General features: G+C 44.2%; 1 protein-coding gene across 1 annotated transcript in view; it reads left to right on the top strand.

Moving 5' to 3' along the window:
- The window catches only part of EPHB1 (EPH receptor B1), a 417459-nt gene that overhangs the window by 354158 nt on the left and 37995 nt on the right, over positions 1–25306 (top strand). Inside the window, exons 11-12 of the mRNA XM_082715150.1 lie at positions 7434–7681; positions 15411–15626. Coding sequence (XP_082571276.1) covers positions 7434–7681; positions 15411–15626 — 464 coding nt within the window. The remainder of the gene's footprint in view (positions 1–7433; positions 7682–15410; positions 15627–25306) is intronic.

Here is a 25306-nt window from a genome sequence, read left to right as displayed (position 1 = left end):
CTCCTTTGAAGAAGAAGATGGGTTCTTGGGGGTGTTTTGGTAGAAAATCCACCTTCCAGTCTGATTTTCCCAGGCTTAATCAAAGTGAGGGTGGCCTCAATACTAGATAAGAGTCACAATAGGAAAGGCTTCAAGAAGAGAATACCAAGTAGATGTCTTGAATACTTATAATTAAAATAACTAGAATGTATTGAACACTCACTGTGGACATACTTTTCAAACATTGCCTTACTTCACTCCCTTAATGTGAGATAGGGTGTGTGTGTGTGTGTGTGTGTGTGTGTGTGTGTGTGTGTGTTTAAACTGATGAGGAAATTGACATTCAGAGGATAGCTTGCCAAAGATTATGTCGCCAACTGAGTGAATAATAGAGCAAGAATTGAAACCCAGACACAGTCAACCAAATCTGGTGAATGTAACCCCCTACATAGCTGCCACTTTGGGCACTGTTCTGGGAAAGAGCAGTGAAGTATACAGGGATGTTACTTCTGCCTGGGGGTTTGGGATATGTGAGCTTCCTTACTGGTAGTGACAATTCGTCCTAGAATTCAGTATGCCTGTGGGGTAGGTGCCCCTCATTTCCTGGAGAGAACACATTCTTCCGTCCTCCAGTCATCTTCTTCCAGTATAATCAGCTACCTACCTAAGGATAGCAATGAGAACCAAGATAGGCAGCATTTTCAGTCATATGTGCTTGCTTACGTTATGAAATAATGTCATCTATAGGTGGGCAGTTGTCGCCTGACCATTGCCAACCCTAAGAAGAGAGATAATCAGTTCACTGTCACCGTGTAGGTATTAAGTATCATGCACACCATGGCCATCAAGCACATTCCATCTTGTCCGCCCAGTAATGGGGCCTGGGGAGCCCCGCCAAAAGGAGGAATAGCGCTGTGATCAATAAGGAATGTCTGTCCCAGGTGCGGGGCTCGGAGGTGGCAGATTGCCTGCCATGGTTTTACTCTCCTTGGTTTAGCCATAACCTACTTACCTTGCCCAGGCTAGTGTGATAAAACTGGCTGGAAATCCTACTTTAAAACCTAGTTTAAATTTATTCTTTAGAAGTTCCTTTTCTGGTGGAAGCTTGAATTAGTAACTAGAAGCTCTGCTTTTCTTTCTTCCCCCAAGGCAGTTTGTGACTTCAAAATGCTGCTGCTAAAAAAAAAAGAAAGAAAGAAAAAGAAAAAAAAGTGCAAATGTGTGTAGATTTGCACTGCACATAGCCAACAGCCACCGGTCTAAGTACCTGCTAGCAGGTTATATGTTTCATTTTCAAAAATTGAAAATTCTTCTCTTTTGATTTTATGTATAATAGTTGAGGCACTTAATGCTGCTGAACCACTTCTTTCTTCCTCGTTTTGTCAAGGGAAGGAGGAAAGAGGAACTGGCAAGGAGCTGAAAACTTGTAGGGGATAATTTCAGGAGCCGTCCGGAGGACAGAAGTAGGAACTGGCTAACTTACCCTCAGAGAACAACCTGGAGGGCTGTGGTTCTCAAACTGGAGCCCAATGTCAGAATCCTCTTCGAGACCTATTAAAACTCATGTCACAGGACCCCACCTATTGAGCTTTTGAACCAGAAGATCCAGATTGAGTCGGAGAATCTGCATTTTCTAGCAAGTTCCCTGGCAATGCTGCTGCTGTTGGGTGGAAACCACACCCGGAGAACCACTGCTGAGATCCCCTGGCCCCCAGACTGGCCTGAAGCCAGAGGGAGGACCTAGCCAAAGGGAGGTCTGGTGGTAGGAGAGGCTCCAAGGTCAGCTGCAAAGATGCATGCCAACTGAAGTCCAGCCAGACCAAAATTAGGCTGGCTGCAATCAGTCAGTGAAGGATCAGGGTAGAAATGATCAACCCTAACCACTACCCAGTCATCTCCTATAAGTATCTACTTTAAATATAATGTTAATGCGTGATTTGTGGAGAATATTTTTAGGTATTATGAACTTTTATCGAAAACTGCAAAGTGTATGGCTGTGCTTTGGAGCTCATGGAAAAGGAAGCTCTTAAGAGTTCAGATCCTGGAAAATCAAAGCATCCTGGACAGCAAGCTCTGGCCTTAATGACAGGCAAAGGGAAAAAATAAAATATAAAAAAATATGGGGCGCCTGGGTGAAGCCTCTGCCTTCAGCTCAGGTCATGATCTCAGGGTCCTGGGATCGAGCCCCACATCGGGCTCTCTGCTCAGCAGGGAGCCTGCTTCCTCCTCTCTCTCTGCCTGCCTCTCTGCCTACTTGTGATCTCTGACTGTCGAATAAATAAATAAAATCTTTAAAAAAATATATATATATATATATATAAATAAAAAATAAAAAAATAAAAAATAAATAAAAGACTGTATGAACAATAACAGCAACAACAAAGACAGGCAAGGTGTCAGGAAGCAAAAATAATTTCTTGAGAATGGTGTTTGAACCCGATGTCGAAGAGCAAGGGGACAGAGCCTCTTAGGTTGTAAGCCACATAAGGCCTTGGTTTTCTGTTACTAATGATGGCAGTATGCCCACCGACCCCCACTCCCTAGGAGCCTTGGCAGTGCTGGAGGACCAGAGTCCCCACACTTTAGCTCCTGAGGCAGAGCTAGGGACACCTTCCAAACCCTGATACCTGGCAGCCGGACTTCCCCATCACCTCCAGCATAAAGCCCTGCTTTGTCATTGGTCCCACTAGTTTGCAGAAACCTGCTCCTCCTTCCAGAGTCCACCCCCTACGTACCAGCCCCCACACCCCCACACATGTGGGTGTCTTAAATCGCCACCCACATGTGCTCTCCACAATGTGTAGTCTACAAAACACCTTCTCCAACACTCATCACGCCCTTAGGAAGCCCCGGTGGTCCTTCCTTTCTTTTTATTGTGTCGGGCTGAGAAAGCCGAGCCTGGGGAGTTGATGTGCCCCGAGTCGGGTGGCCAGGCTGGCGCCCACACGAGCTGCTCCCTCCAATCCCTCCCTGCCCTAGTCCCTCTTCCAGTATTGGGGCCACGTAATGACAGGATGGAGCACAGCCTCCTAGTGAGGACGGTGGGCTAAGTAGCTTTCTTTGCTTTGCGGTAGGTCCTTCGAAAACCTCTGGGCTTGGAGAATATGAAGTGATTTCTTTGATTTCTGTAGAGAAAGGAGCTATCTCTACAGAATCAGTATGAAGCCTCTGCTTCCCATGCTGGCAGTAACACTGCTCCCACCGTAGTGACTGACGACTAAGCCTGGCTCTCCCTACTCAAGGAGACCACATGCTTTGAACATCTGTATTTTTTTTTTTTAGAGCAGTTTTAGGTTTGCAGCAAAATCAAGGGGAAGGTACAGAGATCGCCCACATACCCCTTGCTCTGCACACGCACGGTGTCCTCCACTCTGCAGGCCTCACCGGAGTGGTACCTTGGGGGATAAACCTACCGTGATGCATCATTATTATCCCAAGTCCATGCTTTACAGGAGTGTACACTCTCGGGGTCGCATACTGTATGGACTGGGACAATGGTCTAATGACACGTGGCACTGTGACAGTTGCAGGCAGAGAGGATTCACCGCCCTGAAAATCCTCTCTGGAGAGTCCATTTCCACTTAATCATTTTAAAAACCTATATGATACAACGCCAGCAGAGCATACAACTTCAAGCTCGGGAGTAGGAGTGCCGCACTTGGAAACCAGCCAACCACAGGGTTAAATAGTGAAATAGCAGTTGTCACTTCAGAAAGGAGCGTGAGCCACACCAGTCTAGGCAGATAGGACTTGCCAAAGCCACACTTTCACCGGTCTCTTGCCTCTTGTTCTTTCTTTCTACTCAGGTATATAAAGCCTTCATAATTTTTGAACAAGCCCTGCAGTTTCATTTTGCACCTGGTTCTGACCCACAAATTACGTAACTGATCCTGTGCGTAGCTTTGAAGTATGTCTAGGCTCAGGGAGCACCCAGACAAGTGAATCAGAATTCCTAGAGGTGGGATCCAGGTCTCTTAACTTTGCTCAGAGTATACCTGCTCTCCAGGGTTCTGTGGTGGGTGGCCAACTTCAGGAACCACTGATTTAGAAGAGAAGTTGTAAACCAGGGCATTCCTGTGTGTGTCGCAGGGAACATCAGAATCACCTGGGGCATTGTCCCCAACTCCACACATTGATGTAGATGTTGACGAAGATCCTAATTCCTAAAAATTCTGACCCCATCTGACTCCCAGACAGGAAGTCTCCATGAATGTGAGATCTGTCTATGAGCTAGGCCCACTGCGTTTGCGGTTCCCCACATAAGCGTTGCTGTGACAGTGACAGCACAGCTGGGGCATGGTGGTCCCTGGATGGTGACTATAGGCAACTGCTGAGCATGCCTGCTGAGGGGCACTGGTGGGAAAAGGGCTGGGCATCGACAGCAATCCTGGCTCTGATCACAGCTGAAGGGTCCGGGGTATGTTTTCTTTGTGGCCCAGTTTCCTTACCAGTAAAGTGAGCATAATGACACCCAACTCACGAGGGTGCCCTGAGGATTAAATGAGATAAGATATGCAGAGAGCCTAGCACATTTCCTGGCACATGGTAGGTCAATAGATCTCATTGTCCGGTCTCCTCCAAGAAGAAATATTACCGTATCTTTCCCTTCAACCACTGTCTTCTTACTAAAAGAAAATGTAACTTGTTATTATAGCAACAAGGAGGAAATACTAACCGATAGTCTTCAGTTGGTACATTTATCAAATGTGCAGTCTGTATCTGTATTCATTCAGCTCGTGGTTACTGAATACTCGCTAGGTCAAGGTGTCAGAAGGATGGATTTTATAGATGCACACTCATATTATAGATCGCGTGTATACACATACATATGCATACATGTAGACATGTGCATGCAAATATATACACATGTGTATACACACATACTATACACAAGCACATACACACACATGTCTGACAGGTTTCCTGCTGTGAAGTACCTTTAAAGAAATTTTTACTCAGTTGAACAACAAAAAATAATGCTCATTGTAACCATTCAAATAACATAAACGGAATTAGATTAAGTTGATTGGCTTTATTTCCCCACTCTTATTCCCAACCTTGTAGCGCAACCATTTTTACAAAGAATCTGAAGTTAAAAATAAATTTTATGTGGGTTTTTCCCGTTGTGTTCCTTTTTTTTTTTTTTTTTAAGATTTTAATTAGTTATTTGAGAAAGAGCAAGAGAGCACAGAGGCAGAGGGAGGATCAGGCTCCCCGCTTTGGACTTCATCCCAGGACCCTGGGATCATGACCTGAGCCGAAGGCAGAAGCTTAATGACTGAGCCACCCAGGTGTGCCCTCCCCGTTGTTTTTCTTCTACACACACACACACACACACACACACACACACACACACACTGCATTTGGGTACATACTGCGCTCACATTCTATAGCTTTTTTCCCTTTTTTTCTTCATTGAGCAAGACAGTGTGGACATCTTTTGAAGTCAGTGCGTGTGACTCATCTACTAGTTTTCCGTAGCTCCTGGTATTCCACAGGACAGATGTGTCATTTTCCAGCCATTCCCTGGCTGTGGGGCTAAAATATTTCGCTGTAGAAAGAGATGCTGAAGTGAATAGTCTTTTAAATACTGGTACTTCTACTTTTTTGGTTAGAGGAGTCTCCAGCAGGTCATAACCCTAGAGCAGACAAAGCAGAAGCAAACAGGGAACAGTAAATATGCTCTCCCCACTTTGATAGACACACCTCCCCATGCCAGGGACCACAGTGGGCACTACAAGCTAGGAACATGAACGAGACTCCATCTGACTTCAAGCAGTTTGGCAAAGCAGCATTTGATTCCTGTCGAAACCAGTGTCACACATGGTCTGTGTCCTCAGGTCCACGTTGAACTCATCCTCATGGTGCTTGTGTCAACCTCTGCTCCGGCCCTAGCTTCTGATCCATCTCACAGACTCTGGAGCAGTTTCACGCAAGAAACCCTTTCCTGCAGCTCCCTTCCAGTGACTTCCACAGCAGAAAACAAAGGGAACTCCCAACCAAATCACAGAGGGGGTGTTACCTTGCTTTTCTAATTTGGCCTGTCATTGATCTGCCCCCGGTTTGTGCCATCATTTTCCTCCGGAAGCTGAAGGTGAAAGAGAAGAAGGTCCCCCCAGCAGAAAGCTGTCGTGCCCCATCTCCCGCCAGGCCTTTGCCACACATGTCAGTGCTGGGGAGATCACAGAACGGCTCTTGAAAGCCCATTTAAGAAGATTCAACAGGGACGCCTGGTTGGCTCAGTTGGTTAAGCAGCTGCCTTCGGCTCAGGTCATGATCCCGGCGTCCTGGGATCGAGTCCCATATCGGGCTCCTTGCTCGGCAGGGAGCCTGCTTCTCCCTCTGCCTCTGCCTGCCATTCTGTCTGCCTGTGCTTGCTCTCTCCCCCCTCTCTCTCTGATAAATAAATAAAATCTTAAAAAAAAAAAAAAAAAGAAGAAGATTCAACAGATTTTGTAAAGCAGCTATGAAACACCAGCCACCGGAATTGTTTTTACTCTGGGTCATGGTCCCACACAAATGTTGAAATGGTGTGGCACGCGTGGAGGTGTGCCGCTCACGTTCGCTCAGAGAAACCATGACCTGTCCAGCTGCCGGGGGTGTAGAGAGCCATTGGCTTCCAGCTTCCCTGGCTTCAGGACCTGCCTCAGGTTTCCCTGCAGAGGCCAGCTCTTCCTGGCAGCCTCGGGCAGTGACTGAGCTTGGTGGGAGGCCAGAGCCTGGGCCTTCCTGACATGGGTGCTCTGTACTCTGGAGTGGCCCACGGGTGGAGGAAACGGACAGTCCCACAGCAGCCAGGGTGGCATGGCGATCTGGAGATCTCCTTATCCATGCCCGCTTCCTCCTTTCTTTTCATAAGGTCAGGTTTGCCTCATAGTTTGGGAGTCTGACCAGTCCTGTTCCCTCCTCTTCGATCCTGCACGGTGTCTGCTAACTTCCCTTCCTGACTTCTCAGGGTCTGCTTTCTGGGCGACCCAGTAGACGCAGAAGCTTTCAGGGCAGTGTAGGAACATAAATGCTATCCATCTCATTCAGAGCACTAAAGAACCTGAACATATCCCCTGGCCCCTGGATGTTCTTGCGCCGGGCTCTGCTAAAAATGAATTATGGTCTGCCAAAGTGAAACTGACCATTTCATTTCAATTATTCAGCTGGGACACAAATGAAAAACCAAATGCGAGGAAAAAACAAACTCACATAGACTCTGAAATTTCATTTTAGTTACCCGAACTATTTTGAAGAACTGAGGCAAGGAACTTATATTAGTGTAACCTCTGTGTTTGCCGTGAACTGATGAGGGCCAGGATACCGTAGTTAAAATGGGAGAACTCTGTTTCCATCCCTATCGCTTCCATCACAATTCCACTCTGAGCGCCACTGTGCCCACCACTGTTGTGCCCTTGTGGTTTCGCAGACTGAGAAGGAGATGGATAATGATTGCATTCTTGTTGCAGGGGAGTTTGGAGAGGTATACAAGGGGCGTCTGAAACTCCCGGGCAAGAGGGAAATCTACGTGGCCATCAAGACACTGAAGGCTGGGTACTCAGAGAAGCAGCGTCGGGACTTTCTGAGTGAGGCCAGCATCATGGGTCAGTTTGACCATCCCAACATCATCCGCCTAGAAGGCGTGGTCACCAAGAGTCGGCCGGTCATGATCATCACCGAGTTCATGGAGAACGGTGCTTTGGATTCTTTCCTCAGGGTAAGAGCAGCTCGGGGGCATGGACGGCATGTTGGATGCAGGGAGGGGGTGTCTGCATGAGGACAGCCTGCCGCTTAGGAATCGCCCGATGAAATGTGGGTGGGCGTTGGAAATAGTAGCGGGGTTGACGGATTTGTTCCTAAAAGCATAGAACAAGAGGAGCCTGTGGAACCCTCAGTAGGAGGATAGCATGGAGTAGGGCCTTGATAAATGCTTGTTGGATGAGTATGAGTGAATAGAGGCGGGTGAAGGATGGCCATGGGCACCTGCATGAATCACAGAGATTGAGGAGACTCTCAGCACCTGTGATGCAACTGTGTGACTCCGGCAGACACCAGTGGCCATCACTGCCTTTCCCCAGCACTGTCCTATCAGCCTGTTCCCTTCATTTGCAGCTCAGAGATAAAACAGGCTGCCCTTTCCGATGGCTGGGCCACCCACCCTCAAAGGTGGCGTTCCTGGGTGGGAGAGGAAGAGACTGTCGCAAGCTTTCACAGGTCTTCTCTGGGCTTGACTCCAAATCAGCCTGCAGCAGAGGTGTGGGGGTCCTCAAGGCTTATGGCTGGGAGATGTGTAAATGGTCATTGTCAGTCATGCTCACATGGAACCACGCTGGAACCGCTTGCCTTTCTGTGGGACAGCAGAGTGACTCAGCGGGGGTGGTAAGGACAGCCACAATGCCGGTGTCTGGGGAGTGGCAGCTGGTGGAACAGAGGTCAGCCAGCAAGTCCTGCCTTGGACCAAAGCCTCAGCTGGGGACTAGGGGGAGACTGCGAGCAGAGGGTGCATGGGCAGCATCTCAATAGAGCAGGGTCTACTGAGCAAGGACTTGTGAGGATAATACCAAGCGGCAGGCTATGTTTGTCACCAAAGCTACTGAACAGTGGCTGTGGCTGTAGATCAAAGGATCATTCAGACACTTGGTCTTGAAATATTCATGGGGTGACTACGGTCACGCCCTCTCCTGGGTTCTGGGCCTATAGAATGAAAGGGACATTGCTCTGATGCTAACTAACAAGTCACCCAAGATTTCAGTGGCTCACCACAATTTATTTTGTTCATGAATCTGCAATCTGGGCTCGTTGAGGACACCTCTGTTCCATGGGGTATCAGCTGGGGCAGTTCAAGATCCGGGACCTGGAATCATCCAAAGTCTCGCTCACTCATCTGTCTGGCAGCTGATGCTGGCTGTCTGCTGACGTCTCTCCAGGTGGGCGGCTTGCGCTTCCTTACAGTGAGCTGCGCCCCAAGAACGAATGTTCCATGAGAAGAAGGCAGTTACCACTTTTGTAACTTAGCTTCAAATCCCACGGTACCCTTCCACCACTGTGACAGGATGCCCAGATTCGGGGTGGGCGGAAACGGGCCCCACATTTTGATGAGGACAATAACATGATGTCATCTTACACATAAGAGATGGGAGGTCCTGTTGTCCCCATCTTAGAGACTACAGCATGCCCCAGCGGTCCTTTCTCTGAGGACCCTAGTGCCCCAGGCGTCCAGCAGTCATCTGCCCGGATTCTTTATCTTTCTGTGTGTGGTGTGAAGAGGTATCATGAGCCAAGAAGAATGGAAATCTTCCTGCAGGAGGCAGGAAAAGCATTAAAGAGGACGGAGAATTAACTGATACTGAAGACTGAGGGGAGAGGAAGCAAGCAGGTACAATGGAACAACTGAGCAGTATGTTCAAAGGCCAGAGCCAGCACGGCCTAGCTCTGTAGTGACTCAGGGCCGCGGGTCTGCAGCATGGAGGAGCTTGTCTGGAAGCTGCATTTGCCCAGACTGAAGCTACTTGAGCAGGGCAAGCACGCACTTTTGCCTCCTCTGGGTGCTTAGGCAGTAGTGGCTTATTTCTGGTGGGGGACATGGGATGACAACAGGTGGCGCCTATGTACATTGCCTAGTATGGCCTCCTTGAGGGTACGGCTTAACGCCCTTTATTCTGAACACCCCCCTTTCCCTCTGAGTACCTAACCCAGGAAGCACCTGGTAAATGCTGGTTGAGTGAAAAACATGAAAAGCCATTTCTGGCACCAGAGCGTTTGGGAATGGCAGGAAAAATGGAATCTTCCTGAGTGTACGTGGTCTCTCGTTCTTATAGCCAGACCCCTCATGTCAGAGTGGGGTATAGACCATACTTTCCTGGGGGCATTAATTCGTAATCAGAGATCTCATGAAGACAGCCAAATAAAAGTGAATAGCAGACAATGTTGGGAGAAAAAGTATTTTCTAGAACCAGCCTCCAGACCTTTTTAGGAGCCATTTATTTCCTACGAGTCACCTGACTGTACTTCACCGAGTCACAACATGACTTGAGGACTGTGATCAGACTCTCTCCCTGGAATGTACAGGGGAATGAGGAGATTCGATCCTAGAAGGCTGCAGAAAATCAAAACCCCGCACAGACGCTCTGCACAGGACTCCTTCCGGGTGGGGCCCAGGACATGCGGGCATGTGGGACACCAGGATTTTTCATGATGATGAAGCCCAGGTGGTGGAGAAGAGCCAGGGGCAAGTGAGGAATGCGGGAAATGGAGGGTAAGGGATGACGAGGAAGGAACGGCCAGAGCAGGCAGTGCCAGGAGGAGAGGGGAAATGAAGCGTTTCTGACTCCTCGCACGGCATGGAGGCAGGTAATCTATAAATCTAATTTCAGCCTTACTACCAAACCCTGGAGCATAGCAACATTAATTGATGTATCTGCTGCTTGGTAAAATTGAAAAGTAGGTCATCAGTGCAGTTCTGCAGGGCCCATCTTCTGGGAAGCAGTATAATTTTAGGATCACCATTCAGAGAAGAAAGGAGAAGAGTTTGTGCAACTGACTGCCCCCCGCCCCCCGGCCAACCAAACTGGTCGTGGTGCTTTACACTGGACATGGCAGGTTTGGAGAGTGGCTGCAGCTCTGGCTCCAGGTCAGTGTCTGAGAGGCTGTAAGTATGGGGGATCCAGTGAGCACATTGGACATGGCTTCTCACCAACCACGCACTGCCCCTCTCTCATTGCAAGACATAGAATCCTTACTTTCTGGAAGGATTAGAAGCATTATTATTTTTTAACTGCATGTTCAGTAGGTTCTTTATTGTCCATTTTTGAAAGTATCTGCACCATGGATTATGTAACATGCAAGTCCACAATTAAACATTTCCTTCTTGGCCCCCAAACTTAGAGGATTCAATGTGGTGGCTCCTATATGGTCATAGGAGCACCCCCTGTGGCCCTCATCAGTGTCCTTCCCATGTCATAGCCTTGCTTGGCATTGTGGTCACTGCTGGTTCATCCACAGATGGTCATAACTAGGAAACTCTTGGAAGCTACTGCGCAATGTCAAATGTGGACATTTCTTATCACGGAGGCTCATTCATAGGCTGGAGCTAGATGACTATAAGCCAGAGGTCAGGAAGAGAATACCAGATTGGATGCCCCAAGACCTCAGTTCTGCTTAGGGATCCATTGTGAGTCACCTGGTGGCCTTGAGCAAATCTGTTAACTCAATTTCCCAGTCTATAAACCAAATGCTTTGAGCTGGCTGATCTTGAGAGGTAGGTCTCTTACAGTTGAAGAAGAAAAAAAAAAAAAATCTATGACTCATTCTCTTCAAACAAATCAAATAAGGGTTTCATTTCCTGAAGTGGATTTGTCAATGAAAGTTGAAATACCTAAATCCTTCCAGCCTAATAAAAGGACCAGCAAGTGGCTTCAGTGAATTTGCTGGAAAGCAATTTCAGCAGAAAGCACTTCACGAAGGAAAGAAAGTTTAAATGACTTCACCCAGGCCTGTATTTTTTTTTTCTCTCTATATGGTGTTTTTACCATGTGATCAGCGTGGAGGCTGATCCCCTTCCAAAGTCATCAAGAAAACATGGTCTTGTATCTCTTTGGACGCTGGTGTTCCTAACTTTCAAAATTCTTCTTGGGGAGTTACACCCATGAACTGAACATAAAACAGTTGAACACGGCAGGCGATCTTCATGTGTTTATATTTTTAAGTTTTGCCGAAATCATGAACTCAACAGGCACCATCCTGTCTTATCGTGATATGTGATTCCTCTGCAGTTTCTAAAGGAAATGTGTAGCTCTTGCAAAGTCAGCATATTCCATGGAAAAGACCCCAGATGGGAGTTAAAAGATTCCAATCAGAGTAGCATATTTGAGGCATACATGCCTCTACTTTCTATTTCTGTGACCATGGCAGACATCAATAATCAATCATGTCACTTTTTGCTACAAAGCTTATATGCAGCTTTCTTCTCCACACATTTGAGGAAGCCGTTACCATCAGAGATGGAAAGCCAGTGGAGAAGTAATTTTCTATTCTGGACTTGTTTTAAGTCAAAGCTACATAGAGTGATTTAAGTCTGATCAGTTACACTTTCTGGACTTCCTTTATCTCCTCTGAAAAGCAATAGACTATCCCCTGCCTCGCACAAAGGAGGATCAAAATGTATTCCATTAAGTGTGACTTGCCTTTCAAATGTCAAGAAATGGAAGACATCGTGTTTGTTCATTAACTGACCCAAATGTCCAGCCTGCATCATGAGGCCCCAGTCGTCCACTATTACAGTTAGGGTGTGGACTATTGGGGGGAGGTCTACTACAGATGCCAACCCATTGAGCTCAGAATGCACTGCAGGCAAGGTTCTCCTATGGTGATGTCCTAGTATGTCTCCAAAACACACCAGGGAGCTGTGGGAACCTGGAGTATTGGCCCCAGGTGTCCTCCATTCCTCTCACCAGCTGTCTGAGCACCTGGGCCAGCTGGTTTGTGAGATATTCTGGCCTGGCTGATAATACCAGCAATCCTTGCTGCTGGCTTAGGATTTACTGGCACCGAGCCAAGCCCTTTTACATGTATTGTCCCACTTAACTTCACCAAAATCCTATGAAGAATGGACACCGTGTACTTGTTTTACAGGTGTAGGAATGACGGCTCTGGAAGTTAAGTGACTTGCCCAAGGGCATCCAGCCAATGAGCAGCAGAGCCTGGACCATAGGCTGGGTCTGTCTGTCTCCAAAGCCTGGACTTTTCACCACTTCTCCGCCTTTGTCAACCTCAGAAACTCTAAGGGTGACTGATCTAAATATTAAAACAAATCAGATAGTAAAGCTGTTCCATGTCGCTTAAATGATTTAAAGTAGAAACAGACATATTGCCGCACATCCTTTCAACATTTCTTTTCCCAGCGTTGTTTACAATCACCACCAGTCCCCTCCCCAAAATCTATCTACAAGTTGGCTTCTTTTGGGAGACATTCATTTTTAACCACATTGTTGTCTACACTTACAGAGAGGAAGTAACAAACTGAATTGGAAAAATATGACCCTTGTGACTCTCAGCTGAGATACATTTTCTAATATATGGAAGTTGCATGACAACTTTCTGGGGAGCGGGTCCCCAGAGATCTACTTAGAGAAAATGAATGGTGCTAGCAAGAGCCTGGCTAAGTTCTCGAGGAGGTGTTGATTGAAGTTCATTAGTGAGAAGGAGGATTCGCACCGCTCACGGCCCATCCAGCTCTCGCAGATGGGCACCATGTGCCGAACACCAGGCAGACTTTCCAAAAAAGCAGATCTGCACTTCCTTTTGGAGTTGGTTAGAAGAAAATATTGCAGAGAGAGCTTTCCAGGCAGGCTGGGAGGGGGTTAAGGTTTGAGTTAAAAGCAGCCTAGAACCTGGGATGTGTTGATCCTGGTGTGCTGGAGGCTTCTCCTCTTGTGGGTGTTTTGGGAAGAAGTGGAAGGGGGGTCAGGTGGCTCGCTCCAGCAGATCCGGTGGCGGGACCCTGGGACACAAACCCAGGCTTACAATCTTGCAGGAGGAAGTCTTCAACATTTGTACTATGGTGGCTAGACTTTTTGATGGCTGGGGTTTTCTCTAATAACCAGGGTATCTTTGCAATCTTCCCTTTTCCCTTATTGATTGTTGCATAGAAAATGCTTTTGTAGAAGCGCATGCATATTTAAGTGATGTAGTGTGTGCGAGTGCCTTGTGTACCAACTCACAGGAAGCAGGTGCTCCCTAAATGGGAGCTGTGCCCACCATCTCTGCTTTCTGTGTTTCACTTGAGAGCACTGGAGAGTGGCTGCCTTGCCCTGTGTCCAGCCATACCTAGAGCAGACCCAGGGCGTTCCATCTGCTCCCACCCCTCCCCCAGTCAAAGCATCTCAGTGCCTGGGCCATGCTTTGCTTACAGAATACAACTTAGAGCCCTTCGGAAGAACAGCTGGGCCTGGACAAGAGGAGAAAATGTGTTGTTGACAGCATGGGGACCAGTGATATTACCAGTGGGTGCAGAAACCAAGACTCAGGGACTTTGGGGAGGCAGGAGGAAGGATGATTCATTCACTGAGGTGTGTCATCGAACCATGAAGGAGACTGTGAGCCCACCAATGATGGGAGAGAGAGCAGCACTGCTGGTTGGCCTGAGGAGAAGCCCTAGCTCCCATTCACTAAGAGGGTCCACATGCCAGACACTGTGTCTGTGCTTCTCTTGCCACTGACCCCTTTGCGGTGGCTGTGGTTATCCCAATGTCAAGGTTGACAGCTCTGGTAGGACCCAAGGAAGAGGCCTTAAGCATTTAATTCTGGAAACGGTGAGATAGAGCAGTCATAAATTGAGCATATATTTATTGAACTTTTTCTATTTACATTAAAGTTCTTAGCCCTGGGAGCACTCTGGTGCCCACAATAGAGAGGGTCTTGTCTTCAAAGAGCTTAGAGTCAAGCGACAGACACAGGCAGGTGTGCACACACACACACCCCAAAACTTGTGACGTATGCTAAGAAGAAAAATAAAAGCATGCCCTGGGGTGCCTGGGTGTCTCAGTCAGATAAACATCCAACTCTTGATTTCAGCTCAGGTCATGATCTCAGGGTCATGAGCTCCAGCTCTGTGTCGGGCTCTGTGCTCAGCAGGGAGTCTGCTTGAGATTTTTTCTCTCTCCCTTTCTCCCTCTGCCACTCCTCCCTCAAATAGATAAATCTTAAAAAAAAAAAAAAAAAAGAAAAGAAATAAAATGCACTACAGACAGTGAAATAGAAAGTGCTAGTTATATTTGGAGCAAGGGAATAGTTAAGGAGACATTGTCTCTGAAAAAGGGACACTTAAAGGGAGACATGAAGGCAGGTAAGTGTTGATTGTGGGGAAGAGCAGCAGGGATGGCATGTGTAGGGGACCTAAGGCCGGAAGAGCTTGGCTTAGAAAAAGACTGAGAGGTCACTAGTCACTGTGGCTGGCAGGTGAGACAGTGGCTGATCCCTCGGGGTCCCATGGGCCCTGCGAGGGAATTTGGAGCTTTTCCTTAATGCAATGGGAAGCTATTAGAGAGCTCGAAGCCAGGGAGTGGCATGGTCTGATTTATGTCTTGCAAAGATGGCTCTAGCCACTGTGTAGAGAATGGATTGGGAGGGGGGCAGGTGCGGGGAGGCTGTTACAGGTGATGGATGACGGTGACTTGGTTAGAAGGGAGGCAGTGGAGATGGAGAGGCATGGATGGCTTTGAGATGTAATTTGGAGATGGAATCGACAGGGCTTGGCAAGGAGGAGAAAGCAGAGAGTTCAAGGAGAGGAATGCGGGTGGGAGTGGGAGGGAGTGGGGGAGGGAGAAGGGCACAGTGAGCAGCATGGCTGGTCTCAGACAGAGGCTAACAAACAGCAGGGCTATGGTACTTCAGCTTCTGCTTAACCACTGGCCCATCTTGATGCCAGTGCCCTTTGCGTCTTGTTACAGCAAAACGATGGACAGTTCACGGTGATTCAACTGGTGGGGATGCTCAGGGGTATTGCCGCAGGCATGAAATACCTGGCCGAGATGAACTATGTGCATCGGGACCTGGCTGCTAGGAACATCCTGGTCAACAGTAACCTGGTGTGCAAGGTATCCGACTTTGGCCTTTCCCGCTACCTCCAGGATGACACCTCAGACCCCACCTACACCAGCTCCTTGGTGAGTCCTTCCTGGTATTCTCTGGTAAAAACGTGGCATGAATAAAAAGTGGCTGCCCATGGCTGGGCTAGTGACCTGTGGCAGGGCACACTAGGAGGGGCTGGGACCTGAACTTTTCTCTCCACTGAGGGAGGTGGGTGCCAGATGGAGAAAACAGCTGCAGCTGGTTGTGAGGCAAGCATCTGGGCATAGGCTATAAGGAGGGGTCAGAGTGTTCCTTGGCCAATGGGAAAAGAACATTCTGGAACAGGTGATGTGGGGGGATCCAGGCATTGGATGGTGGCATCAGAGACATCCATCAGCAGAAGTGGTTGCTGGTGGGGTTGGGTTCTGTGTTACCAGGCAGATCTTTGGTGCCCTCCTCTTCTCCAACCCTACTGCTTCCAGACAGTTTGAAGAAAGACATCTACATGATGGTTCCTTTCACATTTGTGCTTCCTGCCCAGCTTCCCCCTCCATAGCCCAAGCAGCTCTAGTCACTTACGGCCAGCACCTAGTTCACACAGTTCCAGTCAGAAACTGTAACAGGTCCAAAGCCAAGCTCCTGGTTTATTCCATTTTCCCTCCCCAGTCTCTGCATCTCTGTGGTTGCACCAACTCATCTCTTGACTGAAATTTGGGAAACAGCCTCAATTGCTCTCTGCCTTGCCATCCACATCCAATCCCGCCACAACTCCCATAGGCTTAAATAAAATCTGCTCCTTTTTTTCCTTTGCTACAGTCCCCACCCTATTCCAAAGCACTGGTCTCTTTCACCTGGTCCCTTTCACCTGGTCCCTTCTAGTAGCTTCCTAACTGGTCTCCCCGGTTTCCTCTCTTCTCTTTATGTCCACTCCCAATATATTATAAAAATAAAAACAATGCAGAGAAGTAAAGGGGGGAAAAGTAACCAAGAAATCACAATTGCCCTGAAGCAGGGTCAGTAAACTTTTCCTTCAAGGCCAGATAGTAAGAATTTTAGGGTTTGTTGGCCAAGAGGCAACACAGAGGGTATTACATAGATAAATATATAACCATTTAAAATGTAACCCTTTAAAAAGGTATAAGGTATAAATACCATTCTTAGCTCATGGGCTACAAAAATTCAGGTGACCAGACCAGAGTTTACCAACCCATGTCCCAAAGCATCAATTTTAATAACTAGGTGCATCTCCTCTCACACTTCTCTCATTGTTCAAAATGTGAAAATTTTTATTTTGTGAAAATGGGATCATACTAAGCTCATTATTCTGTCCTGCATGTCTGATGGGCATCCTTCCTGCCCAGCTGCTTTTCTAAAAGTCTGTGAACGTTTACACTCTGCCAGGAATGTATGGTGCCCATCCTTACCAGCAGCAAAGGTGATCAATCTTTAAAAACTTCCCAAAGATGAAAAATTATACTTCATCATGTGTAAGTTTGCATTTTCTTTTTTAAATTATTTACTTACTTTTAAAATTTCTTTTCAGTGTTCCAAAATTCATTGTTTATGCACCATACCCAGGGTTCCATGCAATACGTGCCCTCCTTAATACCAACCACCAGGATCAGGTTTGCATTTTCAACTGGTGCTAGGGATACTACTTTACTATCTTTTCACACAGTTGCTAGGATACATGTTTCCTCTTCTGTTAATTACCTGTACACGTTTTTACCTATTTTTCTATTGGGTTGTTTGTCAGTTTCTTAGAAATTTATAGGAAGTCTTTTTACTTTTAATTTTTTATTTTTTATAAACATATATTTTTATCCCCAGGGTACAGGTCTGTGAATCACCAGGTTGTCTTTTTATATTAGGGATGTTAACCCTTTGTCTCCACATATGATACAATTAGTTCCCCCCCATCTGTTGTTCTTTTGCTATTGTTGATGATATCCTTTGGTTTCCAAAAGTAGTTAATATTCATATAGTCAATAAAATGCATCTTTTCTATGTCTTCTTGGGTTTTCTGGTTTATTTAAAAATTTCTCTCTACTGCAGGGTTATAAAGCGCTTCTTAAAGTTTTCTGTATTCTCTTACTGGAGGTTTTGCTCTATTATTTAAATATTAAATACACCTGAAATTTTTTTTTCTCAAGGTCTTATTTTGAAGAGTTTGATAGAATTTACAGAGGGTAGTCATTGACCCACCACCTGGGTTTTAGAATTAGTATCTTGCTGGGTCTGATTTATTATATAACTATCAATCTGATCTGTCCCTCTGTCCATTCTTCATTCCATCCTGTCTTGTTGATGCATTTCCAGATTTCATGCTACTGTTGGCCATCATTATGTCTGTCTTTTTTGGAAAAATGTCTATTCAGATCCTTTAGCCATTTTTTAAAATCAGGTTGTTTGTTGTTGTTATTGAATTACATTAGTTCTTTATATATTTTGGATATTAACCCCTTATTGGATATATGATTTGCAAATATCTTCTCCCATTCTATAGCCTGTTTTTTCATTTTGTTGATAGTGTCTTTTGCTGTGCAAAAGTTTGATGTGGTCCCATTTGTTTATTTGTGTTTTTGTGTCCCCTGCTTTTGACACCAGGTGCAATACATAACATTGGTAAGATTAATGTTAAGGAGTTTACCATTAGTTTTCTTCTAGGAGTTCTATAGTTCTAGGTATTACATTGAACTCTTTAATCCATTTGGAGTGGATTTTTTTATATATGGTATAAGATAATGGTTCAATTTCATTCTTTTACATATAGTTTTCCCAACACCCTTTATTGAAGAGACTGTCCTTTTTTCATTGTATAGTCTTTGCTCCTTTGTTATAAATTACTTACCAGGTAGGCATGGGTTTTTTTCGGGGCTCCCTATTCTGTTTCTGTTTTTATGTTTTTTAATGCAAGTACAGCACAGTTTGATTGCTTTAGGTTTGCAGTGTAGTTGGTAATCAAAGACTATTTTCTTCCTCAAGATTGTTTTAGCTCTCTGAGGCTTTGTGTGTGTCTGTGTGGTTCTATATAAATTTTAGAATAATTTGGTCTAGCTCTGTAAAAAATGCCATTGGAATTTTTATAGGGATTGCACTGAATCTGTAGACTGCTTTGGGTAGTATGGGCATTTTAACAATATTAAATCTTCTGACCTATGAGCATGGAATAGTTTTCCACGTATTTGTCACATCTTTGGTTTCTTCGTCAATCTCTTATAATTTTCATTGTACAGGTCCTTCACTTCTTTGGTTAAATTTATTCCTAAGTATTTTACTCTTTTTGATGTGATTGTAAATGGGATTGTTTTCATGATTTTTCTTTCTGACAGTTTGTTATTAGTGTATAAAAATACAACATATTTTTGTACATTAATTTTGAATCTTACAACTTTACTGAATTCATTTATTAGTTTTAACAGCTTTTTGGTGGAACATTTAGGGTTTTCTATATAAAGTATCATGTCATCGGCAAATACAGTTTTACTTCTTCCTTTCCAATTTGGATGCCTCTTATTCCTTTTTTTTTTTTTTTTTTTTTTTTTGCCTAATTCCATCAGCTAGGACTTCCAAAACTATGTTGAATAAAAATGAGAAGAGTGGGCATCCTTGTCTAATTTTCTTCTACAAAAAGTTTTCAGCTTTTCACTACTGGATATGATATTAGCCATGGGCTTGTCCACATATGGCCTTTATTATGGTGAAGTACATTCCCTCTATACCCAATTTGTTGAGAGTTTTCATCATAAATGGTTATAGTTGTTGACTTTTGTCAAATGCTTTCCCTGTATCTACTGAGATGATGAAATGATTTTACCCTTCATTTTGTTAATGCTGTGTATGATGTTGATTGACCTGTAGATGTTGAACCATCCTTGCATCTCTGGAATAAATCTTACTTGATCATAGTATATGATTCTTTCAATGTATTATTGAATTTAGTTTGCTAATATCTTGTTGAAGATTTTTGCATTCATCAGGGAAGGGGCACCTGGGTGACTAAACTGGTTAAGCATCTGCCTTCAACTCAGGTCATGATCCCAGTGTCCTAGGATCAAGCCCCACATCAGGCTTTCTGCTCAATGGGACCTCTCTCTCTCTCTGCCTGACACTCTATCTGCTTGTTCTGTCTATCTCTCTCTGTGTCAAATAAATAAATAAAATATTTAATTAAAAATAATTGGGAATATTGGTTTGTAATGTTTTCTTTCTTTCTTTTTTTTTTTTTTAGTGGTGTCTTTGTCTGGGTTTTGTACAAGTGTAATGCCAGTGTCATAAATTGAGCTTAGAAGTGTTCCTTGAAATTTATTGAGAGTTTTAGAAGGATGGGTATTACATCTTCTTTGAATGATTGGTAGAATTCACCAGTGCAACCATCTAGTCCAGCATTTATCTTTGTTGGGAAGTTTTGATTACTGATACAATCTCCTTACTAGTAATCAGTCTATTCAGATTTGCTGTTTCTTCATGATTCAGTCTCAGAAGATGGTAAAGTCTATTTATTATTTTTACTAGGTTTGTCCAATTTTTGCTAATTATTCATAGCACTTTCTTACGACTTTTTGTTTTCTGAGTTATGAGTTATAACTTCTTCTCTTTAGTTTCTGATTTAACTTATTTGAGATCTCTCCCTTTTTTTCTTGGTAAGTCTAGCGAAAGATTTGTCAGTTATGCTTTTCAAAGAATCTGGTTTTAGTTTCATTGATATTTTCTGTTGTATTTTCAATCTCTATTTCATTTCTTTATGCTCTGATCTTTATTATTTCCTTCCTTCTACTAGCAATGGGTTTCATTGGCTCTTTCCTATTTCCTTTAGGTGTAATGTTAAATTGTTTTTTGAGATTTCTCTTATTTCTGAATTTAGGCCTGTATTGCTGCGAAATTCCCTCTTAGAACCACTTGTGCTGCATCCCAGAGATTTTTGGTAAGAAATGAAGAAATCTTAAGTGTACGTCTATAGAGTTTTAACGAATGCATATGACAGTATGACCCAAACTCCTGTCAAGATACAGAACATGGCCATGCCACTAGAAAGTTCCCTTGTAAGCCTTCCCATTCCATTTCAACCCTACCCATGCCCACAGGCAACCACTATTCTGATTCTTTTCTCAACCATAGGTTTGTGTTGCCTGTTCTAGAACTTCACATAAGTAGAATCAGAGAGCATAAGCTCTTGTCTGGCTGCAGTCTGTGAGATTCATACATATTGTTGTGTCCAGCAGTAGTTTGTTCCTATTTATTGTAGTGATTCATTGTGTATGTATCTATTCTTTTGTTGACAGGCACGTGGGCTATTCTCAAACTTGTTTTTGAAAATGTATTAAGATATATATTTTTACCCTGTTTTCATACAGGTAAATAGATAATTATGTCAATACCATGTGTGAAATATATGAACTATGTTTTTTTTTTAATTTAAATTCAATTCGCCAACATGTAGGACATCATTTGTTTCAGATGTAGAGTTCAGTGATTCATCAGTTGCATGAGCACTGGGTGAACTATGTTTTGATTCTCAATTCTATTCCATCAATCTATTTCTTTATTCTATGCCGAACCATATCGTTCTGATTGTGATAACTTTGGTGCAAGTTTTACTATCTGTATTATTTTGATTATAATAACTTTAGCAAAAGTTTTACTGTTCAGATAAAGTAAGTTATCCTTCATTATTCCTTAAAAAAATCTTTGTTGGCTGTTCTCAAATACTTTTCTTTCATATATAATTTAAAATCACTTTTTCCAATTCTAAAACATGCACACACACACACATACACTGACATTTGGAGTTTGAATGGACCTTCATTCTACTTTTGAAAAGATTGACATTTTAATAACTGTGAATCATCTAAATAATGATGTGAACCAAACATCTGTACATGCCTTATATTTAAAAAAGTGTTTTAGGTAAAGGTTTCCCCACCTGATTTTCTTGTATACATTAGTTAGATCATTTGTTGTGGTTTTCATTTTTCTTCTAAATGATGAAGCTTACCAACTCTAAGACGTAAGAGCTCTCAGGATTCTTCTCAGCCATTATGTTCACCTGCCTCACTATATTTATCATATTATTTCTCCAGGCTTTGCTTTTTATCCAAAATAGAAACAAATAACATGTTTGCTATTCAAACAATTTGTGTTTCTAGAAATACAAAGAATTTATTTATGTGGAAAATATTTATTCAGCATCTACTATGTGCCAGTATTGCTCACAAGCTAGGGACAGAATCATGATCAAAAAGAGACATCGTTACCACTCTCACATCACTCATAGGTTACTGAGGAAAGGAGATTTTAGTCAGACACATATGCAAATAAGTGCATAATTATGAGTTCAGATAAGAGCTATTACATTCTGTGAGAACCTGAATAAAACAATAAATAACAATATAATCTGACCATACCTAGCAGAGTTAAGGAGGGCTTTCGCCCAAATGAAAGGAGTAGGTTAGAACCCTGAGGGATATAAATAGCACATACAAAAGCCCTATGGCAAGAGAGAAAATGGAACATTAGAGGAGCTTTAGGACCCCTATGCCTGGAATTTGGAAAAAGAGGAAGAAACTGGCCAAGAAGATCAGTGGCAGCCTCTTGGTTCCTTGTAATGGAATTGAGGGCCTTAGGGCAACGGGAAGTCATTGCAGGGCTGTGTATGTTTGTATGTGTGTGCATACATAGAGAGATACACATGACACAAAGATGATGAATTTGTATTAAAAAAAATAATAACCTGGTATTTCTCTTGCCTTTTCCTTCCAATCTCTTCTTTTCCTTTCTTTCAAAACAAAATGAAATTCTTTATTGACTTCCTTCCTTTAATATTTAACCAAAAGCCACTTGGCAGGTCCAGGGAAGATAGATGTCTTGAATAAGGGAGGCATCCCTAGCAGGTACCTAGACCCACCCATGAGGGAGCTGGCAGCTCAGCAAGGTTGGGAAAATAACTATTTACAAGGAAACTGAGAAAGATGTTGGAGATAATGGCTGCTGGAAAAGGAGGTACAAATCTGGAAAACATCAAAACTAGAATGAATTATGTGGTGTTGAACTGGAATTGAAGGCATTGGTGTGAACTTCCGATTTTTAATATATAAAGAGGCAGAGGGAAAAAATGAAGGTGTAGAGTGCCTCAAAGCAATGACACCATGTACAATACAAGCACCTGTATATAGCACTTGTGAAACTCTTCCACAGGTTCCTGAGGCTCTGCTCATTATTTTCCCCAATTTTTCCTCTCTATTCCTTATAACTCTCTTTAAGTTCATTGATTCTTTCCTTTGCCATCTACATTTGGTAAAAGAAAGTTCCACTAGTGATTTTTTTTTCTGATACCCTCTTTTTTAGCCTTACGATTTCTTACTAATCTCTCTTTCATAGTTTCCAGTTTTCAACTGGGGTGTTTTATCTTTTGATGCATCATAAGCCTATTTTCCTTACCTCACTGAGCATAGCTAAAACAGCTGTTTTAAAGCTGAGATCATCCTGAGGTTGGCATCTTTCTTTCCCATGAAAATGGGTTGCATTTCCTTGGCTCTTTGTATGTCTAGTAGTTTTGGATTACATACATTATGAATGTTATGATGTAGAGACTCTAGGTGCTGTTACATTGATCCAAAGGGTATTGCTGCCTCTGATTTAACAGGAAATTAACTCGGTGAGATTCCACCTGCAAACTGTCATGTCTGCAGCAGGCAACAGCTCAGATCTCAGTTCCTGTGGTTTTCAGTCTGTCTCATACATGCAAGATTCAGGGGTCAGCCAAGGAGACAAGAAAAGTTCATATGCAGAATTTGAGATTCCCTCTTCCTGGCTTTATTTCCAGGGAGTCCCCTGCCCAGCCGCCAACTCCAGCTACCCTGATTATCCTGGACTCCTTCCCTTCATTCTTCCACCCAAAAAGGGTGTGGGATTTTCAAATGGAGTTTTAGCCACAGGGCAGACCATCCTCAGACTAAAATTGCAAAAGTTGAAACACACCTTGTGCTGTTCAGTTGCTGGAAAGCTCAGACAGTTTTCCTTTACATTTGTCCTCTTATTTCCCTTTCTTTTCTCTTCTGTTTTGTTGTTACTTGCTGGAGAGTCTGGTTGTTGGAAGTGTAGCCGTCGCCCCCCCAAACACACCAAAAGTGAAACCTTCCATTTGTTACCTTGAATCAGCAATACTGTAAAACAGTTCTTAAGACCTCTGTATTCCATCTTAATTCCCCTATTTCATGCAGTTCTTTCAAGACCTTTTTAACATCATCATCTTCTAATACATCTTGCTTTACTTTATAAGTGAAGACCTCATTAATAGCTATTAAAGTTTTCTAGTTTTCCCTACTTGGCCCTCAGCTTTCATCTCTCATTCTGTCTTAATTCTCCACCATACTTTTCCCCAGGTCTTCCTTCTCTAAATTGCTATTTCTAGCCCCAGGATCATTTCTTTCCCACCAGGCTCCTGGAATAATGAACAGATAGAATTTGTTCCTTTGTGCTTTCTTATAGTTGGAATAAACCCGCTAAACTAAGGAGGGGTTCTGAGTTACTGCAGGTAACATTCCTGCCCTTTAAGAGGAACAGATACGTGAGCTGGTCTGGACTCTAATACTTTCTAATACTAGTATGACTTATAGAACATTTCTGAACCCTGTGAAGGGTGTTCAGATTTATAGCCCCACATGTCTTGGTTTGCTCAGGCAGTCCTAACCACATACCATGGACTAGAGGGCTTGAACCACTGACCCGTATTCTCACAGTTCTTCTGGAGCCTGGGACAGTCCAAGATCAAGGTTCTGGAAGATTTGGTTCCTGGTAGGAGTGTCCTCTTACTGGCTTGCAGAAGTCACCTTCTCCCTAAATCCTCACATGGCAGAAAAAGCCAGAAGTCTGATCTCCCTTCTTCTGCATCTGAGGACACTGAGTCCATCATAGGGATCCTGTCCTTGTGACCTCATCTAAACCTAATCACCTCCCCAAGGCTCTACCTCCAAATAGCATCACATCAGCAGTTAGGGCTTTAGCACATACATTTGGGGAGGAAACGAGCCCACAGTCCAGAACACCATGCTTGTGTTATAGACCAGTTCTTAAGGTTTGACTTCAGAGGCCTCATTCTGGTTATTACTGGTCCTATCTTCCGTTATCAAGAGGGAAAAAAGGCACACACACACGTACCTGGGAAGGTGCCACATCTTTTTTTTTTTTTTTTAAGATTTTATTTATTTATTTGACAGACAGAGATCACAAGTAGGCAGAGAGGCAGGCAGAGAGAGAGGGGGAAGCAGGCTCCCTGCTGAGCAGAGAGCCCGATGTGGGACTTGATCCCAGGACCCTGAGATCATGACCTGAGCCGAAGGCAGAGGTTTTAACCCACTGAGCCACCCAGGTGCCCCAGGTGCCACATCTTTGATTAACTCTTTGTATTGGGGGCTCCTGTGCACTCACAAACCCAATCTTCACCCATTCTCAGTTCACACTGGTGGACAGAGCCCCAACAGGATCCCACAGATCTTCTCTGTGTGCTGACTTTCTGTTGATTAAGTCAAAAGTTATCCTCCATGAGGGCTTGCTTCTCTTCTCCTCAGGAGGAGAAGGCCCCATCCAGTCCCTTTGTGAGAAAAATCTTCCCTTCTTAGTATTCAGCCAGGTTCCTTCTGCCAAAGTAGTGTCAACTCTCCCATCCTTCAGAGCCCCAGGCTGTCTGTCTGAGAAGTCTCCAGCCTTGCGCTGTGCCTTCCCTTGGCCCTGCTCCCGGCAGGCCTCCCTGTTTCATCATGAACTGCGCTCCATCTTC

The sequence above is a fragment of the Mustela nivalis genome, assembly GCF_964662115.1.
Source record: "Mustela nivalis genome assembly, chromosome: 1".
Taxonomy (NCBI): Eukaryota; Metazoa; Chordata; class Mammalia; order Carnivora; family Mustelidae; genus Mustela; species Mustela nivalis.
This window is presented reverse-complemented; position numbering and strand designations above follow the sequence as displayed.